General features: G+C 40.4%; 1 protein-coding gene across 1 annotated transcript in view; it reads left to right on the top strand.

Moving 5' to 3' along the window:
• The window catches only part of NHLRC2 (NHL repeat containing 2), a 2,274,872-nt gene that overhangs the window by 1,437,062 nt on the left and 816,430 nt on the right, over positions 1-21,380 (top strand). The window contains exon 7 of the mRNA XM_044055938.1: positions 3,428-3,662. Coding sequence (XP_043911873.1) covers positions 3,428-3,662 — 235 coding nt within the window. The remainder of the gene's footprint in view (positions 1-3,427; positions 3,663-21,380) is intronic.

Here is a 21,380-nt window from a genome sequence, read left to right as displayed (position 1 = left end):
TATACCAGAAAGGGAAAAGCTTCTTCTGCTATCAGGATGGCACCACACAAGGATGCCTCGGATAGCTCTGTGCTTTGATGTGGAGATTGGTGGGACAGCAGGATTGGGCAGGTGATAACCATTAGAGCAGGGGCAATAAAAACAAATATGAAAAAAGGAGAGTGCATTTCTAGCCTGCTTCCTTGAAGCTACATAACTTCAAAACACTTCTGATAATATAAAAAGGACATATTTTGTTTAAACTGTCATTCTGCTGAAGATGCTGCGCAGCTTAATTCAGCATTTCTTGACCACAACAAGAACTGGTTACTTCTTTTCTTATTTGAGAGAGTGGACAAAGAGTATGATTTGCTAACACAAAAAAGTATTGAATATGAAAAAATTAAACAATAAAATTAGGAGCAAAGAAATGTAACTAATTTGCTTAGTGTTGCTACAGTAGATTGCCAAAAGTGAGCTCTGGCTTTTATCTATATATTTTTTTGAAGTTACATGAGGCCATTTGTCATATAGATTGCTAGATATGTATTTATATGTATGTATTTGTATATATATATATATATATATATATATATATATATATATATATATATATATATATATATATATATATATATATATACACACACACACACACACACACACACACACACACACACACACACCTACTTTATAAGCTCAAAGTTTCAGAACTTCAAACTGCAAATAGTCAAGACTATAAGAACTTTGAAATTGTAATAAAAAAAATTAAAATATTTGTTTGTTTTTACAGGGGAGCAAGCCCCACTGCACCCCCCACACCCCCTGCTAAATATACCAACTCAGAGATCACACCACAGTGAGGAAAATGGTACATTTCCCACTCAGTGCTGTACGACGATCTCTATTCAAAATGTTCAGAGTTTCAAAACTATATATATATATATATATATATATATATATATATATATATAATGTGTGTGTTTTCTCCCAATTTGCACAAAATTAACAAGTTTAACGCTTGCATTCCTGTACATTTTTTTAACTATGGAGGATGTTAGAGAAGGGTAGTGTTTAGTCAAAGTGCTAATTAGCATGAGTTGGAGTTTTTTCTTACTTTTATCTAATTTCATAGAATATGGTTAAACATGCACAGCATATATATAGGCCACTCTAGCTATGTCCTGGGAAACAAAGTAAAATAAAAAAAAAATGCCAGCTTGCATTAACTTGTGCTACACACAAGAGCTACCCATTTCTGAACTGCCCTATGATTTCTTGTCCATATTGGAGAAATCAAATGCCATCGTGTAGTGCATCATAGGATATCAGCAGTTCTAAGGTGTATAAAGCATAAGGCAAATTGTATATGAGGTCTGATGTCATCCCTTAATATACCTTGTCTTGTTATGTGTTATTCCATAATTATACAGTGGCTGACAAATTCGGGTCACCTCAGTGGTTAGTGAACCACTGATTTAGTGAGGTACTGCTCAGTAACATCACTGTGTTTAGAGTTAATATTAAAAGCATTGCTATATAATAGCATTAAGTGAACCACTGATTTAGTGAGGTATTGCTCAGTAACATCACTGTGTTTAGAGGTTAATATTAAAAGCATTGCTATATAATAGCATTAAGTGAACCACTGATTTAGTGAGGTACTGCTCAGTAACATCACTGTGTTTAGAGGTTAATATTAAAAACATTGCTATATAATAGCATTAAGTGAACCACTGATTTAGTGAGGTACTGCTCAGTAACATCACTGTGTTTAGAGGTTAATATTAAAAGCATTGCTATATAATAGCATTAAGTGAACCACTGATTTAGTGAGGTACTTCTCAGTAACATCACTGTGTTTAGAGGTTAATATTAAAAGCACATAACATTAAGTGAACCACTGATTTAGTGAGGTACTGCTCAGTAACATCACTGTGTTTAGAGGTTAATTTTAAAAGCATTGCTATGTAATAGCATTAAGTGAACCACTGATTTAGTGAGGTACTGCTCAGTAACATCACTGTGTTTAGAGGTTAATATTAAAAGCATTGTTATATAATAGCATTAAGTGAACCACTGATTTAGTGAGGTACTGCTCAGTAATGTCACTGTGTTTAGAGGTTAATATTAAAAGCATTGCTATATAATAGCATTAAGTGAACCACTGATTTAGTGAGGTACTGCTCAGTAACATCACTGTGTTTAGAGTTAATATTAAAAGCATTGCTATATAATAGCATTAAGTGAACCACTGATTTAGTGAGGTACTGCTCAGTAACATCACTGTGTTTAGAGGTTAATATTAAAAGCACATAACATTAAGTGAATCACTGATTTAGTGAGGTATTGCTCCGTAACATCACTGTGTTTAGAGTTAATATTAAAAACATTGCTATGTAATAGCATTAAGTGAACCACTGATTTAGTGAGGTACTGCTCAGTAACATCACTGTGTTTAGAGGTTAATATTAAAAGCATTGCTATGTAATAGCATTAAGGGAACCAGAACCACTGATTTAGTGAGGTATTGCTCAGTAACATCAATGTGTTTAGAGGTTAATATTAAAAGCATTGCTATATAATAGCATTAAGTGAACCACTAATTTAGTGAGGTACTGCTCAGTAACATCACTGTGTTTAGAGGTTAATATTAATAGCATTAAGTGAACCACTGATTTAGTGAGGTACTGCTCAGTAACATCACTGTATTTAGAGGTTAATATTAAAAGCATTGCTGTATAATAGCATTAAGTGAACCACTGATTTAGTGAGGTACTGCTCAGTAACATCAATGTGTTTAGAGGTTAATATTAAAAGCATTGCTATGTAATAGCATTAAGGGAACCAGAACCACTGATTTAGTGAGGTACTGCTCAGTAACATCATTGTGTTTAGAGGTTAATATTAAAAGCATTGCTATGTAATAGCATTAAGTGAACCACTGATTTAGTGAGGTACTGCTCAGTAACATCACTGTGTTTAGAGGTTAATATTAAAAGCATTGTTATATAATAGCATTAAGGGAACCAGAACCACTGATTTAGTGAGGTACTGCTCAGTAACATCATTGTGTTTAGAGGTTAATATTCAAAGCATTGCTATGTAATAGCATTAAGTGAACCACTGATTTAGTGAGGTATTGCTCAGTAACATCACTTGTTTAGAGGTTAATATTAAAGCGTTGTTATATAATAGCATTAAATTATTAGATGGCTGTATGTAATGTGATGACATCATCTCTGAGACATCACAACAGTTGTTACATCTTCTGTTGTCACTTAGTACAGGGGTAATGTAATAATGCAGTAAAATCATGCAGGTTTGCGTTACTGCCTAAGAAGCAGTATCTAGAAATGGTAAACCTGAAGAGCTGTCAGAAATCAAATATGATACAGTGATGTATTTCGTAAACTTACAAAGTAACAGTTTTTTACTTTGTCCACAGCAGTGAACTGAAGAAAGGAACTTGCATTCGATTTGCTGGATGTGGAAATGAAGAAAACCGAAATAATGCTTATCCTCATAAGGCAGGTTTTGCCCAGCCTTCTGGTATAACTTTAGCTGAAGAGGAGCCCTGGAAGTGCCTGTTCGTAGCAGACAGTGAAAGCAGCACTGTGAGGACACTCTCCCTGAAAGATGGAGCTGTGAGACACCTCATTGGAGGAGAGAGAGACCCAATGGTAGGAAGCATGACATAATACAGGTTACATGTCCAGCTGTTCTGTACAAATTCCTAGCAGTTATAGAATCTAAACAGCACTGTTTTAGACTCTGAATTTGTGCTAGTGACATATCAAGTATTATAACCAAAGAATGATTGCAATGCAGACATTAGGACAATAAAAGCAGAAACACAAAAGTGCTGATAGACAACTAATACTTGGCATAAAATATTATATTGGTGTTACACAATGACCATGTGTCCCTCATGCACACAAAGTGTAAACACTCTGCAGACATAAGCCATTTTATAGGACCATTAAGACACTTTGTAGTTATTCACTGTTGTATAATCCTGTTTCACCTGTGGTGAGGTCAGATACCTCATTAAATGCTTTTACACCACCCAGCAGTGATGTCATTAGTTAGCAAATAACACTATATCACACCTCATCATTTAAACGGAAGATTGTTTTCAGTTAGTCTGCCTTATATGGTGTTGTGTGCAGTTTAGGAGGTTGTATCTATCCATCTGTTTTTATTAGGTCCTTTATCGACCCTTAACGTGTGTCCTTGCTTTCCTGAATTCTTTTTGCCATTTTAGTCATTAATACTTCTGGTGACTGTGTGTTCTTATCTTGTTTCAAATTTAACATTCATTCATTTATGTATTATCCAGTTTAGTGTTATGGGGAAGCCAGAGCCTATCCTGGCACTTAGTGGGTGCAAGAGGAGAAATTTATTTATTGACATTTGATTACTGGGAAAGTCCGACTGGTTAGAAGCCCATTTCCAGTGGAGGCCCAGGGAGAAAAGCTCCAAATTATTACAAAATATTTTAAGAACAATAATTTTACAATCGTCAGAAATAAAACAAAAAATCTACAATTTCAATAATTATAACAAATTAAACATAATATAAAATTATTGGTTAAGAATCAATACATTTTATAAGACAGTGTTTTAATATTTAGAGAAGTTTAATTAAAGGTAAGTTAGTCAAATACAAACAGGAATTGCAGTATGATGTGAGGGAAAAACAGGCTTATGGTATATTTAGAGAGAAAATTAGGGAAGAGAATTAGATCGCAGTAAGGAAGTAAGTGAAAAAGAGAGAGTAAGGAATGAAAAGGTGCTTATTCACATTTAGGGATATAGTTTATCCTGGTTTTGAGCAAGAACAGAGACAGATTTTAGCTAGGAAGTCTTTCAGAATAGTTTTGAAAGATCGTAGGGAGGATATTGACCTGATGGTTACTGCAGGTAAGGAGTTCCAGGCTTTAGCAACCTTGTAGAAGTACAGACAATGCCCAGCAGATTTGACAGGTTTGTAGACAGACAGGAGCTTTTGGCTACTGGATCGCAGTGACTGATTGGAAATATATTTGTGTAGAATTTTATTTAGTGCTGGACACGCAGATGGACACTGGATAACTTTATAGGTGGAAGAAGCTGTGCATGTTAGTTAATGAGGCAGCTCTAACCATTAAATTAGTGCTGTAAGGGCCACCAGTCCATCCCCAAATGTGCACACAGACACACACACACACACACACACACACACACACACACACACACACACACACACACACACACACACATACATACCTACCTTTAGGCAGTTTACAAGAGCTGCAGTCAGGTTCACTTTAGGATGTGGGAGGAAACCAGAAAGCACCTTGCAAAATCCCAACACAGACTCAGGGAGGTCAGGTAGATTCTACACAGTTCACTGTCATCATTTTGAGATTCAGTTCTGTGAGTCCAAATACTTCAAAACATAATTGCTAATTTATAAAAAGACAGTGAATTCTTTAACTTGTTTTTACACCTTTAAAATATTTACACTAGTACTACTTAGATATGCTAACTCTGAGATTACTTTACCTTGTAGTGGGGGGATGCTGTTGAAAGAGGGCGACCTCAGACTTAGTATGTGTTCTTCCACATTCACACTTTTACTTTTGCTATTCTGAGGTTGCAGTTATGGTCCTGGGAATTTCAACAGGCACCAACTCTGCACAGAAAGTATTCCACCAGAAGACAAAATTAGGTGATCTAGAGATGTGAGGCAGCAAGGCTAATAGACAGTTCAGAGTACCACCCTCAGATCTAACAGCCTTTATGATATACTTCTGGTTAGATTTCTGTTCTCCCCACTTTATTTCGTGCTGAGTGAACAAGCTTTGTAAGTCCATACTATTGTGAGTATATCTCTGAATATCTTCAACATGTCTTTCATTTGTGATACAGTGAACACACAATAAGACAAAACTGGCATAGAGATTTTAGCCCTGTGTTGCAGGTTACATGGGTAAGTATATCAAATTTAACTCTTAAAGAGCTAACCTAGAGAGGTAGAGCTGAACAGCAGATGGTGAGCTGTTGTCCTGTCTCCCAGGAATAATGTACGAAACTTATGAATCACGAGAGTCATTTGTTGGAGAGAAGAAATCGAAGTCAGTTGTACAACACCGATGGTTGTAACCTACGTATTAATAACTTATGTAAGAAGGTCAGGAAATATGGAAGCACTGGAGGGAATTGCTATTGCAAGAATCCCACATTCAAACAGTAAAAGAAACAGGGGAGTGTGGCATAAAGATGAATTCTGCAACAAGTGTGGATGACAGCCACTTATGCACTCACCGTTTGCCTCCCAATATACAAATATAAGATGAGTTTCCAAAAGGCTGAATCCATATCTTTTGAAAGACAAAGCTCCCCCATCATAGGTTACTTTTGGATGATGTTCCATGTAGGCTGTTGGAAAGGGATACATTTGTAGGGCAGAATGCACAAAGGGTCGATGGTCACAGCAAGGTAGAGCTAAAAAACAGTGTTATAAAAAAAGGAAAATAAGCGTTTTTATCAAGGCTGAATGTTGGCTTGCACAACACTGCTAGGGTTTTGTTGCACTGGGTGCAGGGGAATGGTGAGCTGGCTGAGGTGAGAGTAGGAGATGGCATGACAAAGCAACATGCAAAAAGGTGGTCATGGATATCTGACAGGTAGAGTTCTGTGATACCTGAGTGGAGGGGAATTAAAACCACACATTAAGGTTGTATTAATTGTATCATGCTAATACGTTATTAAAAAAAACTATGGGAGACGACACTCAGCAATGCGATCTTCACCATTTGGCAAGCACTATTGTGTGACACCCACTAGTGAGAAGCACTTTATTTTATATTTTTGTTGATATCATTTACTGCACTGTTTACTGGGAGAGTAACGCAGTCTTTATGTATTTTTTATTTATTTTGACAAACTGTATCCTTCAATACCCAATAGTGACAAGTTAAAGCCACGTGTAGGCAAACGGAATATTTCATTTCATCTTGCACATTTGTAGTTGTGGTTTATAGTTTTCTTTAGAAGTAACATATAGCAACATAGTCTTTATTCTTTGATGTTATCAATACCAAATAATGACAAGTTATTGTGAAATGTAACCAAGAGAGATGTCTAACATACTCACAGATATCATTTGGTTCAGAGTTTAGTGAAGTAGCAACATACTGCATTGTTTCCTGCACTGTTCACAGTATGTTGCAGCATGTGGTTTTGATTCTGTGGTATCAACAACGACAAGTTATAGCCATATGTTATCAGGAGGAATGTTTCACTTATTTTACATGCCTGTTTGGTGCATTATTCAGACAACATCTTAAATGATTGCAAGAACACAACATGCGACATAGTTTTGTTGGATAAAAAAGTTGTGTTGTATGAGCTACAAGTGGTGAACATGAACCTAATTTCAACTGTATAAGCAAGAGGAGTTTACAGACATAATTTGATGTGTATTGGATTCAGCAAGCCACTCTTTACGGTCACAGAGAAGCAAAGTATCAGTTTTTGAAATAATTTTAGAAAAGCCGAATACAGCATTATATAAGTATAAAGATGTGCTGCACACAATATATAGACAGAGAAATGCTCATGCCGTGTTAATTTTGTTGTACAAACAAGTCTGTACTGTGCACAACAGATAAGCCCAAGATCAGAAAACTAATTTATCAATATTTTATAAGCTTGCAAACATTATTTAATTCACTGTGTAATGGAAAGGCAACATACAACATAGAATCTTTATGATCTTGTGGTAACAATCTTCAACATTTTAAAATAACCACAAAAAAAAGCAGCATATAATGTGCTGTATTGCTGAATAGAAAATTTTGCTATGAGCAGCACAACAAATGGTAATAGTTAATGAATTGTATCCATATAAGCAAGAGGAATGTTTCAATTTAATTGCCCACAATATTTGGTGCAGTATATACTGGTGAAGGATGGTCTTTATGAATATGAAGAGGTAATATACAGCATTTTAAAATGATTGCAAGACAGCAATATACAGCATTGTATTGTTAAACAGAAAGCAGTGTTGTGCATGATAGAACTCATGGATGATGGTGCATGACTGAATAATACAATCCGTCTGATGCTGTTTTAATTCATTTATACCTAGAAGCTCTACTTTTTGTAATAGATTAGATGAGAGACAGGGAACAGGGCATGATTTCCCCTCCCTCACTAGATACTGCAGTCAAGATTTATCTAAACACTCTCTGAGGTGATTAAGTAGTACTGCTTTCCCAGGTGCTGATATTTATCTTAGGGTTACAAAGAGAGGTGAGATATTTTGGTTCAGTACATCTTAGCTGAACATAATTTCTAGAAGCTTAATGTTGCAGACATTTGTAGCATTTTTAATATTTTTGTAGGTGCTTTTTGCTTTCTTGCATGCAGAGCATCAAGCCTCCCTCAGTTAAGGACTGCCCATTTCCTCGCTTGTACTAGGGAATTACCTCAATAACGTTCAGAGGCAAGAGCCATTTGGAGGGGCTGTCATACAGGAAGCTGTGAGGGTTGTTTTTACCCTCACCAGCATTCCAAGAATGAGAGTGTTTTGTGTTTTCTAACCCTGCCTCCTAGGCATGAGGGATGAGTTGTCCATGTCACTGCAGGGACATACAATGCCTTCCCCCTGTGACTACATACTCTAAGTTAAAGTCACTAATGAAGGCTACCATCAGTTGGTGGCTTAGCAAACTCAAAAAATGAGCATCACACCAACACCCTTCTCCAAAACATTTGAAGCTATATGCATTCTGCTCCACCCCCCCCCCCCGTAACCCCTGATAGGGCTATCAAGCACCTAGTTACTAACTGAATCAGGTCTTCTGAACCATGGTCACACCTTTGTCTTTCTATACCAGTGGAGGTGGCATGATATTTTTTAATTTTATTAATTTTGTAGAACAAAAAATACTTTCATGGAACATTTGTTTTTAATTGTTTAGTTTGTTTGAATTTGCATTTGTTTTGTCTTCGAAGACTAACACCTTTTCTCGCACTCCATTTGTAATAATGTTTCCTACTACTGTGTTGGGAAATTTTTGGTGATGTGATGTCATTTGGCAGACACCCCAAGAGTAACTGCCCTGTTTTGTAAGGAAGCAAATGTCCATTTCCTAGGCGTCTGAGATGTGAACATCTGTAGGTCCTGTCCATTCGTGGATATAACAGTCTTCTTTAGCAGTTACAGAAAGTCAGAACAGCAGTGTTTGGACCTTCTGCAGACAGCTGCATTCAGCTTTAAAACCAAACCCAAACTATGTACCACAAGGAAATTTACGGAGAGAAGGAGTAGGAGAAAGAGGGAACCCACACTTCCGTCGTCAGATTCTGAGAGTGAGGACAGAAATCATGAATTAATATACTCAGATCAGGTGTTTCTCTGTATGTGTTACAATGCCGCTAATAAGGTTGAGGGTTTTTATCACTGGGTATCCCGCATTATAGTGTGTGCTTTGGTAATGCCATTTAATGGAAGTTTATGTTTTTTTAAGTGGCCATCTGAAAAGCTTTCATTTAAAAACATACGCAAAACATATGACCTTATGACTCTGGATCTACCCAATAATTTAGTCAGGGTTGCAGGTCATTTTTATCATGACGTATTCATTGAAGCTGCCTGGATGACTTGATGACTTGCAAACCTGATCCTTTAAAAATTATAGTGTACTAAAAAGAACGCACCTATTTATATAGTAAAAAGAACTTACCTATATATATAGTTACTCAGTGATTTTAACTGGCTGCCATTAGACAAAGAAAGCAGGGCTTTTTCCAAATATGGTAAAAAAGTTTGCAGTACTGCAGCTTTGGATGTCAAAGCTGTTAGTTACCAGACCCCTGTAGCACAGAGCTACTGTGATATCTTAAAACAAATTAACAATTCAGTAAAGAAATGTTTAATTTATCCCTTAAACGAAATGAAGCACAAAGTGGGATCACACATAAAGAATACGCATATTATAAGCAGTAAATGCCAGCGTTTGAGCTGCCGCGTCTATTACTTTAATAAACAGGTACCTGTGACTCAGAATGTAGCCCTTTTTTGAGTCAATAAATGCTGTGCTTTTGAATTCTTCTCTTGATAAGGCATTTTCTTTGGCATCCTACTGAAGAAAATTGAGCAGCAGTTAACAGAAAATGTTAAACCTATGTATAATGTTAAACAAATGTTCCATACCTCTGTTCCAAGAAAACCCCAGAAATTACCCTAATAAAAACTATCTACTTATCAAAATACAGGCCAGTCAGCAGCAGTGTATTGGTTTCAAAAAAACGCAGGTTTGGAGTTGGAAGAATGCAGTAACTCTAGCACCAGCATCAAGGTGCCCCGTTCGCAACATGAATATTCCTCCAACCATTTATCGGCTGCAGATTCAATTATCACTGATCCCCTGCCCTATTCTTCACAATGTACATAGGGAACAACATTTTATTCACAGATCATTTGTAGCAGATCACCTTAGGTCAGTACATCACAGAGGTATGTCAGGTCAGGTGATGCACTGTTAGGGTTGCCACCTGTCCCACTTTCTGAGGGACAGTCCCTCTTTGGGCAGTTGTGTCCTGAAAAAAAATTGTAAAAATGGCAAATGTCCTGAGATTTTAGGACAAAATTATTTCCTATATTTTATGTAATAGTTGCATAAAACAGTTATTCTGTATCTGAAACACCTAAGTATTATAAGAAACAGAATAAGCAACTAAACTGCTACAAGAATAAGCTTTTATTTAGACAAAAAAGTGAAGTTCTGTCCTTTGTACTGGCCGTGGGTATGTTTCGGCCTGCAAAATCTGACGTTTGTACCAAAAATGTCCCACTTTGGGCATCTGAAAAGGTGGCTGCCTTATGCACTGTAGAAGTCTATAGCCTGAAACAACAACTTACCTTTGTATTTTTAGTGGTGAAAATTAAATAAAAAGGACCGCGTTTTATTTATTTAATTTTCCTCAGATTACAGAGAGCAACCAATGAATGCATAGACATGTCAAATCTGAACAAGTATATAAGAGAAAAATATCAGTATGCTGTCCCTGTAGACCCTGTTTTCTCTCCTCAACAAAATTTATTTCTAGTGATTTCGGACATGCGAGATTGATGCCTTCATATCTATTGCTAGTCTTGGAGGGAATTACTACCTGTCAATGGGGGAAGTACCTATTTTCAAAGTATTGCCTTACCTTTCAGCCTTTGTACTGTACATGGAGTCTTCACAGCATGTGTAGTCTCATTGTTCATAGGATCAGAGGAGGTTACTAGGCTAACGACCCCAGGGCCCTTACAAGCCTAGCCAAGTACAACCCGTGTTCCCAAGGGTGTCTGGTTCAAGTAGACACTAAAATCAACACCTATTGCCCCTGTCCAAGAAGGACACAGGTGGAACACCTGGGGTGAATTTCGAGTTACTCATCCAGTCATCCAAATTAAGCTTAAATAGGGTCAACAAGGGGCTTTGTTTAACATGAACAGGAGGCTTGTTCCAAAGGTGATCCAACATCTGTGAGACAAATCTTTCTGTCCAGCAAGTTCTGTTGATGTCACATACCAGGTTAAGTGACCCATGTGCCATTTGACTTGTGAATGTGCAACATTTCCATTAATGCATGGTCAGAGATTCCTCTATATGCAAGGCACAGATTGCCTCTGAGTAGTCTGTAGAACACAGAATAAAGTGACAGTGATTTCAGTCTGTCCACATAAGACAGATCTTGAAGACCCTGAATTTTCTTTGTAAGGAACCTTTGTGGTCTCTCCAGTTGCTACTGGTGTTTAGAAAGGAACATACCAAAGGGAGCATTGTACTCTATTAAATAATTAGCCTGATGAGGGAAGAGTACGGGGGGGGGGGTTATAACTTCTTTTTTCTGGAGGCAATGCCCTTAGTTATGAGTTGAGCAATATAAAATGTCCTTCTTACCACTGTGGAGACAGGATGTTGACATAGTTGGGGGTTTCAATGATTGCTCCCAGTCTGCAGTCATCAGCAAACTTTGTCAGCTACAGTCCTTTAGTTATAGCCTGTACTTTGGAGAAGTAGATTCCAAACAGTTGGGGTCCCAGAACAGATCCCTGTGGAACACCACTGGTTACGGATCTACTGAAGGAAATGGATTCCCCTATTTTGACCATATGAGTTCTATCAGTGAGCCAGTTTGCAATCCACCTGACAATATATGGGTTGATACCCAGCTGGGTGAGTTATCAATGATGCCTGAGTGGTGGATTGTGTCAAAGGCCTTGCCTAAGTCTAGGTAGGCAGTATACACAGATTTGCCCTCGTCTAGGGTAAGTTTCACAGGCATGATCTCCCCTTAACAAAGCCAGGCTGGGTGGGGTCGAGCAGTTGGAGATTTCCTAAATTTTTGTCAATTAGGTCCATGATAATTCATTCCATTGCCTTGCAGATAAGGCTGATCAGGCTAATGAGTCGATCGTTTCCAGGTCCATGGATAACACCCCCTTTGTGCAAAAGGATGATGGTAGCTGTTTTCCATTCCACTGGGACAAAGTCACTGCTTAGGCTGTGATTGATAAGCATGCCCAATGGTGATGCTAATTCCTGTTTTAAGTCATGTAGAAGACAACTTGGGATGTTGTCTGGTCCCATAGAGGCTATGTTTTTGGCCTTGTAGAGGGCATTTAAGACCTGCTCCTTAGAGATACTACTGGGGACAGGTGTTATGGATGCTTTGGGGTATATGTGGCAGGGACAGGGAAAGGAAGTTTTCACTGAACCTGTCAGCCAGCAGGTTTGTTATATCTACAAGTTCTGTATATGTAGCACCATTAACTAAGAGTCAGCGTAAGTCTACCTTTAAACAGAATTCACTTTTCCCCTTGCTTGGATGAATACATGATTCAAGTACAACCTCTGCAGGCCTTTCATTTTGCTTTTCAACATACTGTTTTGTGTTTTCAACACCTAGCTATAGCCCCAAACAGACAGATCTGATATAGTATGTTGACATTTCCAAGTGTCATATAGAACATAAAGACTTGAATTATTTTTCACAAGATAGGTGATCAAATGATGATGGAATTTATTAGTGAAAGAACTTCATTAAAAAAAAAACAAAAAAAAAAAAAACAGAATGTTTCTGAAGATACCAGAGTTCATGTCCTAATGCATCCTAATGGTTGATTATGTAAATAAAGTTCACCTAACCAAAATTTGGAGATGTGTGAATAACTTATGATGTCAGAAGGACCAAGCAGTAGAAATGCCTTCCTGTTTAACCTAATAGTAAACTCAAACTCAGTTCATTCAGCCTAGACTTTACCAGAGGATGCTGTAATGCAATGGATTACATAATTAGCCTAGACTTTACCAGAGGATGCTGTAATGCAATGGATTACATAATTAGACCATCATCAGTGACCCAAAGTAAGTTTACTGGGGATTTAGTCCGTGAGCTCTGTGTTATAAACTCCTGTATACATGAGCACATAAGTGTCCAGTTATGGAACTTAACAATAGGGACGTCAGATGAAGTGCTAGCCCTTGCCAGTAATGGTAATTTCAGTTTTTGTTAGTCCTGGGTATCCACAATGTCTAAGTCCCTATAGACCTTCACTGACCCCCCAGTCAAATATGATGATAGAATCCTGGTCCACTTGGTTTGCAGCCACTAATGTTGAGCTGCATCTACTTTGAAGACTTTCATGTGGGCTTTTAAATCACCTTCCTAGCTTAGTTTCTTTAGAGGACCATTGTCTTTAGGGACTCCCAGTTAAGTTAGGTTACCTGGGGTGAATATTTCTTGTAGGCTAAGCAGGTAGCAGTTTGTAGCAGCACAGCTTTCCTCGAGAGATTTGGTTGAGCTCAATAAGGCCTTGAGTATTCTTTTCATTTTGCAAAGACTCGTAGGTTCATAGGTATGTACTAGGCTAATGGCCCTGGAGCCTTTACAAGCCTAGCCCATAGGATTACCCTGACATCGTGCCACTCGACCTTAGTTCCCAGTGCCTCTGTCGAGTAGAGCCACTGGAGTTATCCCTGGGGTGAATTTTCTATTACCCATCCACTCATCAAGATTTCTCTTTAAGAGGGCCAGTGAGGTACTCTGTTTGACATGTATGGGAAGTCTATTCCTTAGCATGGGGAGTCTCTGGGTTATGAACCTGTCCCTCCAGCACATTCTGTTGATTGTAGTAATGAGGTTGAGGTCTCTGGAGCATGTGGTGTGGAGGGATTAGGATTTCTTTAGATATAGCATTTCTAACAGAGCTGGGTCAGACATGGCTTTGTTAAGTCAAGCAGAGATCACCTCTAAGTAGGCGATATGAGACGGGGAATAGTTGGAGTTTTTTGAGTCTGTCCCTAGAGGACAAGTGTTTAAGGCCTAGGATCCTCTTTGTGAGGTACTTTTGTGGCCTCTTCAGTTGTTGCAGGTGTCTAGTGAGGTAAATACCAAATGGGGCATTGTACTCAATGATTGGCCTAATGAGGGAAGAGTAGAGGGTGATGATGAACTCTTTCTTCCTGGATGCAAAACCTTTAGTAATGACATGTGCCACATAGAAGGATTTTCTGACCACAGTGGCAATATGGTGGTTAAAAGAGAGGTTTCTGTCAACCTGTGTTCCTAGATCTCTTATAACGCCTTCTGTGTTCAGTGGACTACCATCGATGTGCTAATTCATGGGAACTGGGTTTTTCCCAAAGGGGATGATGACACATTTTTTGGCATTGAGCTTAAGGCCATGGTTCCGACACCAGTCGTTGATCTCAGTGAAGCCTTTCTGTAGGATGTCAACATCACTCGGGGAGTTAATAATAGATCCCAACATGCAATCATCTGTGGACTTTGTCAGACAGAGTCCCTTCATGTTGGCCTGGACTTCAGAGAAGTAGATACCAAACAGGAGAGGACCCAGGACCGAATCCTGTGGGACTCCACTCTTGACTGGTTGGCAGTCTGACTTGGAGTCAGCTACTTTCACACTGTGGGTTCTACCTGTGAGCCAGTTTGCAACCCAACTAATGATATTGGGGCTAATGCCTAACTTAGTGAGTTTTTCTATGATTCTTGAGTGGGGAATGGTATCAAAGGCCTTGGCCAGATCAAGGTAGGTATTAACCACCTTACCTTCATCCACAGCTCTGGTGACTGACTCAAAGAAGTTGACCAAGTTGTGCAGGCATGATCTACCCTTCACAAAACCAAACTGTGTGGGATCTAAAGTTTGGAGATTCCCTATATCCTGTTTATTAGGTCCATGATGATGTGTTCCATATCTTTGCATATCAGACTCATCAGGCTAATGGGGCTGTTAGTTCCCAGGATCTGTAGTCACTCCTTTATGGAGAGTGATGACTGTAGCAAAGTGCCATTCAGTAGGGACAAAGCCTGAGGTGAGGCTGTGATTGAACAGGGCACATAGGTGAGGTGCTAGTTCACTCTGTAGTTCATGTAGAACACAGCCAGGGATATTGTCAGGTCCCATAGAAGCTGTATTCTTGGCATTGGACAGTGCTGTTTTGCCATGGAGATTCTTTACATAACTATAGAAGGCCTTATGGTTGTCTTTACTATCTGCTGCAATTCTGTTTTCATAGTTAGCTTTAGAAGATTTGATGAGGGATCTCAACCTTTTGTTGAGGCTGATAAGGGAGATTTTCCAGTCTTGGGACTTCACCTTATTCCACATCAATTTCCTCCTTCTGTTGTAGAGTTTGTTTATGCCAGGGGACAACCAGATTGGCTTCCTTTTTTTTGAGGAGAGCATCTTAGTTCTGTTGGGTATGGCGAGATTCATGCATTTGTGTACGTGTTCGTACAGTGCATTGGTGTATGATTTGGCGGTCATGCAACTATTCTCCATTTTCATGGGTGGCATGAAGTTAGTCACCTCTGTTTTTAGGAGCCCAAAGTTAGCTTTGGAGAAGTTTTTCATGGTGGTTACCTTTGCGTGGGGTGGGGGGTTGGGGTGGGATGTGGATTTCCAAGGTGATTAGTTTGTGGTTGGATCTAACCAGGGAGGAGTTGACTGTTGGTGTAGAGCAACGGTTGCCCATGTTAGTAATGACCAGGTCAAGGATGTTGCTACCTCTAATGGGGGTAAGAACAAGCTGGTCCAGAGCATTGGAATTAATGAATTCCAGGAAATGTTGGGCAAGTGTATTGGTACATGAGTAGTTTTTCCAGTTAATGGAAGGGTAGTTGAAGTCGCCCAGTATGAGAGTGTTAGGCTGGACCCTAATATTCTCCAGGGTGCTTAGGAGCATGGAGTGCGAGTCTTGGGACATGGATGGGGACCTGTAGCAGGCTACATCCTGAATCGCTATCTTACCCAGTATTAGCTGCACTTGAAGTATCTGATAAGTTATGTTGGGCTATCAGTCTGGAGGTGTGCGCATCCTTTATGAATATGGAAACACTACTGCCTTTGGAGCAATGGTCCAAGTTCTGGGGCCGAAAGGTGTGGAATGAGTTATAGCCTGGTAATGCAGGGTTGCTTTCTGCTGCCTTGAACCAGGTCTCTGTTATGGCACAAATGGCGATGTTCTCCATTTTAAGGAGTGCTTTGAGCGAGTGCATTTTGAGACTTAGACTACTAGTGTTGAGCAGCATGACCCTCAGATTGCATTTGTTTGTAACTGTTACGGTGGTAATTTGGTCTTTGAAGCACTACCTAAAAAGGCACTATAGGGGTTATTATATTCAGTAATAGTACCACTATAGGCACTATTACTAACACGACCGAGACAGGGGCTGTGAAAGGCTCTATTTGTTTCTGTTGAGCACATATGGAGAATCTTTTCCATTTGCTCTTATACATTTTTCTTGTTGAGGATTTATGGGCTGAGATCAATATTTTCTGAACAGGAGAGGACAGCCTGGGGTGTCTAGCCATCATTGGAATTGGACAAGGGTGAGGGTGCCCTGATGGGTGAGAAAGTAGATCTGCGGCTGGGTTCAGCATCACCGTCCGGCATATCAGATGATACCAAAGAAAGGAGAACCAGGTTTGCTGAGACCACAAAGGAGCAATGAGGATTACATTTCTCTTCAACCTGAGAACTTCTGTAAGAATGTGCAATTAAGGGCAGCAAAGGAAAGGCATAGAGCAGAACGGAATGTCAAGCATGGTCTACAGCATCCTTGTGTGGCTGTAACTGAGTAAGGATCAAGGCAAAGTACTTGCTGCATTGGTTGCTGAGAGGTGATGCAAAAAGATTGCAGCAAGGTTGATATAATTTCGGAAAAAGTTTGTTTGCCATGGACCGATTCAGGGATCACTTGTGAGGCATCAGTAAGATTTAGCTGAGCCTGTCTGCCAAGACGTTGGATTCTCCTGGAATGTGCATCGCCACTATAAAGTAGTTGATAGAGATCACTCATTGTCACCTACTCACAGCTTGTTGCCATAGGGGGTAAGATTTTGTCCCTCCCTGTTTGTTGATGTACCAGACCACTAATATATTGTTCATCTGAATAGCAATAGTTCCCAGAAGAAGAGACCTGTGCAGGTCCTGCAACACTAGAAGAGCTGCTGTCATCTCTACCGAAATGCAGTTTGGTCTCCTGGGGCATCCACATCCTTGGGCTGTTCAACCCCCCCCCCCCCCCCATCTGGCAGGCATCCCGGATCAACATGTTATTTGGGGAGGAAGAACAAAAGGATAACTGTAAGTAAAGTCTGTAGAGTGAAGCCACCAAAGAAGAGATTCTTGGCAAATCCAAGAAAGTTTGACAGGAAAGCTTTGGGGATTCCTGTGTAGTGACCACTGGACAACTAAAGTCCACGTTAGAATTCTCATATGAGGGTACACTGTGGGCAATAGAGTTATTGTAGCTGCTATGAAACCCAGCACTCTCCAAACTAAACTAGCTGGAGGTTTCAGAATGGCCATGACTTGTTTGATGTGAAATATTAAATTTGATACTCTGTCTGTTGTCAGATAAGCATGACAATTCTTGTGTCAAGCCTCGCTCTTATGAAATCTATCACTTGAATCAATCCAACTGGGATTTGTGCTGGTGGATTGTTATCCCAAGAGCTGTAGCCAAGTTGGGGAGATACTCCTTGGCCTGTAACAACAGATGCCTAATTAGAACAGTTAGGAGCCAGTCATCCAGATTGGGGAAAATCTGGTATCCTTGCAGTCTGAGATGGGCTGCCACCACTGCCAAGCAATTGGTGAACACCCTGAGGGCTGTGGTGAGACCAAATGGGAGTGATCTTAACTGGTAATAATGGGCTCCCAGCCTGAAATGAAGGTACCATCTGGAGCACCTGTCTGTTTGGATGTGATAGTACGCATCCTTCAGATCTATAGAGCACATCCAGTCATTCATTCGCAATAGGGACAGATTGAACAAAACCATGACCATGCTGAATTTTATGTTCTTTACATATTTGTTCAGAGAAGTTAGATCCAAAATTGGTCTCAGGTGCCCCAGTCTTTTAGAGTACCGAAAAGAACCTGGAATAGACACCCAATCCAGCTTGATCAGGAAGAACCTCCTGGATGACTCTTTTATGCAGCAATTTTATGATTTCTACAGCTGCGTCTTCCCTGTGATTATGTGGAACATCGGGGAGATAATACTTTGGATTCAGTTTCTCTAAAAGGGCAATGTAGTATCCTCTGGATATGATCCTTAGCACCCATCGGTCATTTGTTATGGCTTCCAAGGCTGCGGGGTGCAAGGAAAACTACCCCTTGACTGTCTCCAGAGGAAGGCAGTTGGGCAACTGCTTAGGAGTGCTGAAATGGTCTGTCCAAGAAGGGTTCCTGAGACCACTGTTTTTTTGGGCTCCCTCTGCCGTGTAGGTGGCATCTAACATTCTGGTTATTTCCCACTCTGCCTCTAGTTGAAAAATCTACTGGAGAGTCGAGACAGGAAGCTTGAGATTTTTTGAACTACATCTTTTTACTACCATGCTGGTTCCTGGAAAATGACCCTTGTGGAGTAGAAAAGTGGATTCCGATGGCAGACAGGGTCTTCCCATCTTTCTTGCTGAGGGAAAGTGTGTCTCAAACCATGGGTCCAAACAAGGTCGATTTATCAAAGGGTGCATTGACAAAAGACACCTTAAAGGCTCAGCAAAGTCACATAGCCTCTTCGAGGCATGACGTCTTATGGCAATGCCAGAACTGGATGCCCTTCAGTTACCCTCCACCACATGAGATATAAGTCTCATGGACACATTAGACAGTGACTGAAGGGTGGCCAATCTGGAGGAAAATGTTTTCTGTACCTCAGCAGACATGGACCTTGGGGCTGAGTTAGAGAGTTCCTTGACCAGATCCCTCTATAGTCTTGTAAAATGGGATAAATAGTTTAACACTCTCAAAGTAAACATGGAGGAGGTGTAATCTCTCTTGCCAAATCTGTCCAAAGCACAAGATTCTCAACTGTGGGGATGGACATAGGCACTTTCTTGGGCTAGCACCTTTTTGGTGGCTGCCTCAACAACCATGGCATCTATAGGGATATCCCTGATCCAGAAGGTCTTGTCCAGCATGGCACTTAAGATTTTATCAGCGTGTTTTGGTATGGGCTGTACTGTGTCCGGTTCCTTCCATGCCCTAGAAGACACCAACACAATGAGTGGGTTAGCGGGGGGGCACCCAGGATGTACAATAGATGGGCCAGACCTGAAAGCCTCCAACAGCACCGATTCCTCAGGAAAAGGATTTTGGGCAGACCGACCACCTCTTTGATGGAAAATTTCTAAAATGTCTCCAAAGGAGATCTCTTCTGGTAGCAATTTTGGGGATCCTTCGCCTTCCTCAAAGTTGGTGTCAGTGGTAACAGATTCCTCTGGGGGAATCAATGTGCCTCCTCTTGCACAGTCTCTTCTGAGGAACCTCCTTGGTGGGATGTTTCGGGAAGATTTCGTAAGAGCATTGGGGTTCCACAAATGGAAGTGTATGCAGACTTTCTGGAGCCAGCTGCTAACGTGGTAGACTAGATTCCTCAGGCACCAATCCAGAAGGAGTAGGGAAAGGTTCTGAAGAAGTGAGAGCCGAGGGTCTTCTGGAACATGAGAGGTCCCTCTTCACCACTTCAAAGGCCAAAGGGCTTTGAGCTCCTAGAAGCATTCCCTCTGGAGCCGAAGCTAACGGAGCAGACACCTCTTGAAGCCTCTTAGCCCCCTGCTCTGAAGGAGAAGGTGGGGCTCAGCTATCAAACGCCAAAGTTCCAAGAGGAAGTGACCACTCTGACAACTTTGGAGTGAAGTCACATCCCCAAAAGAGACATCAAGGCAATGGCTCCAAAACACACTTGGCCTTGAAACAGTCAGAGCTGAGCATGCTGGGGAAATGGTAGGGGGTGAAGATGAGATCACTATCAGCCCCGATATCTTGGTGCCCAGGAGTAATGGAACCAAAGACTCCAAAAAAGAGACCCGGATTGGTGAAGAAGCCATGGGGCAGGAAGGGGAGAGCCTCCCAGATCCAGAAGGGGATAGAGTGGACAAAACCCCCATCTGGATCTGAGCCTTGAGAAATTGCCTCATTAGTCTACACATGTCTTTCTCAGAGAGGCTTTGAGAAGATCTGGAGGATGTGGAAGATAGAGGCCTGCAAGATTTTCTTGGAGAAGGGGATTTCTGACTGGGGGTGGTCAGCCCCAAGCCTGAAGTTTCGGCACAATGAGGAGAACTCTGATCTGATCTGCTCAGCCCCAAGGAAGCAGATGAGGCACAGAGTCGTGGGGCAAAAAATAGAGATGAAGAAGCCGGTGCCAACAGGGTCAGCTCCGAAGACCTTGGCACCTTTTTTGGCAGCTCCAAAGAGGACCTTGCAGGGGAGCATTTCCTGCTCTCCTGGGCCTCCTTAGTAGATTTGGATGGGGGAGGGATCCCCTGACATTGAAGGGACAGCAGAGGAAGATGAAGGCGAGAGCAAACCCTTCAAAATACGCTTGGTCTTCCCATCTGCTAGGGCCCTGGGGAGAAATATTTTACAAATGCTGCAGTTACTGTCCAGATGAGCAGGCCCCATGCAGTAAATGCACTCCCTGTGAGCATCACAAAGTGGGATCTTGTGCCACTGGAGGTGGATTTCTTGAAACTTAAAGATTTCTCCTTTTGATCAGCCATAGAAAAGGACAGAAGAAAAGAGGAAAGGGAAATGGTATGGCGAGAGAAAAAAAAAGATTAAAAGGAAAGGTTATTGTAAAGCTTTTTTTGTTTATTTTTTTGTGTGTTTTTAACTACAAGAAAAATAGGGTAGGAGCCTAAGAAGAAACGGGCAAAGAATAAATCCAGTTTATATGACAAAAAACAGTACTAAACCCACGGAGGATCACTGGAACCTCACTGTTATTCCGACAAGTGGCAAACAAGATGTCAGATAATCTAGAGGAGTGGGGAATTATGGGTAGGAGGAAGGAAGAGAGCTTGGAATCTT

This window comes from Protopterus annectens, chromosome 14.part0 (genome assembly GCF_019279795.1).
Source record: "Protopterus annectens isolate FY-2018-M chromosome 14.part0, PAN1.0, whole genome shotgun sequence".
NCBI lineage: Eukaryota > Metazoa > Chordata > Ceratodontiformes > Protopteridae > Protopterus > Protopterus annectens.
This window is presented reverse-complemented; position numbering and strand designations above follow the sequence as displayed.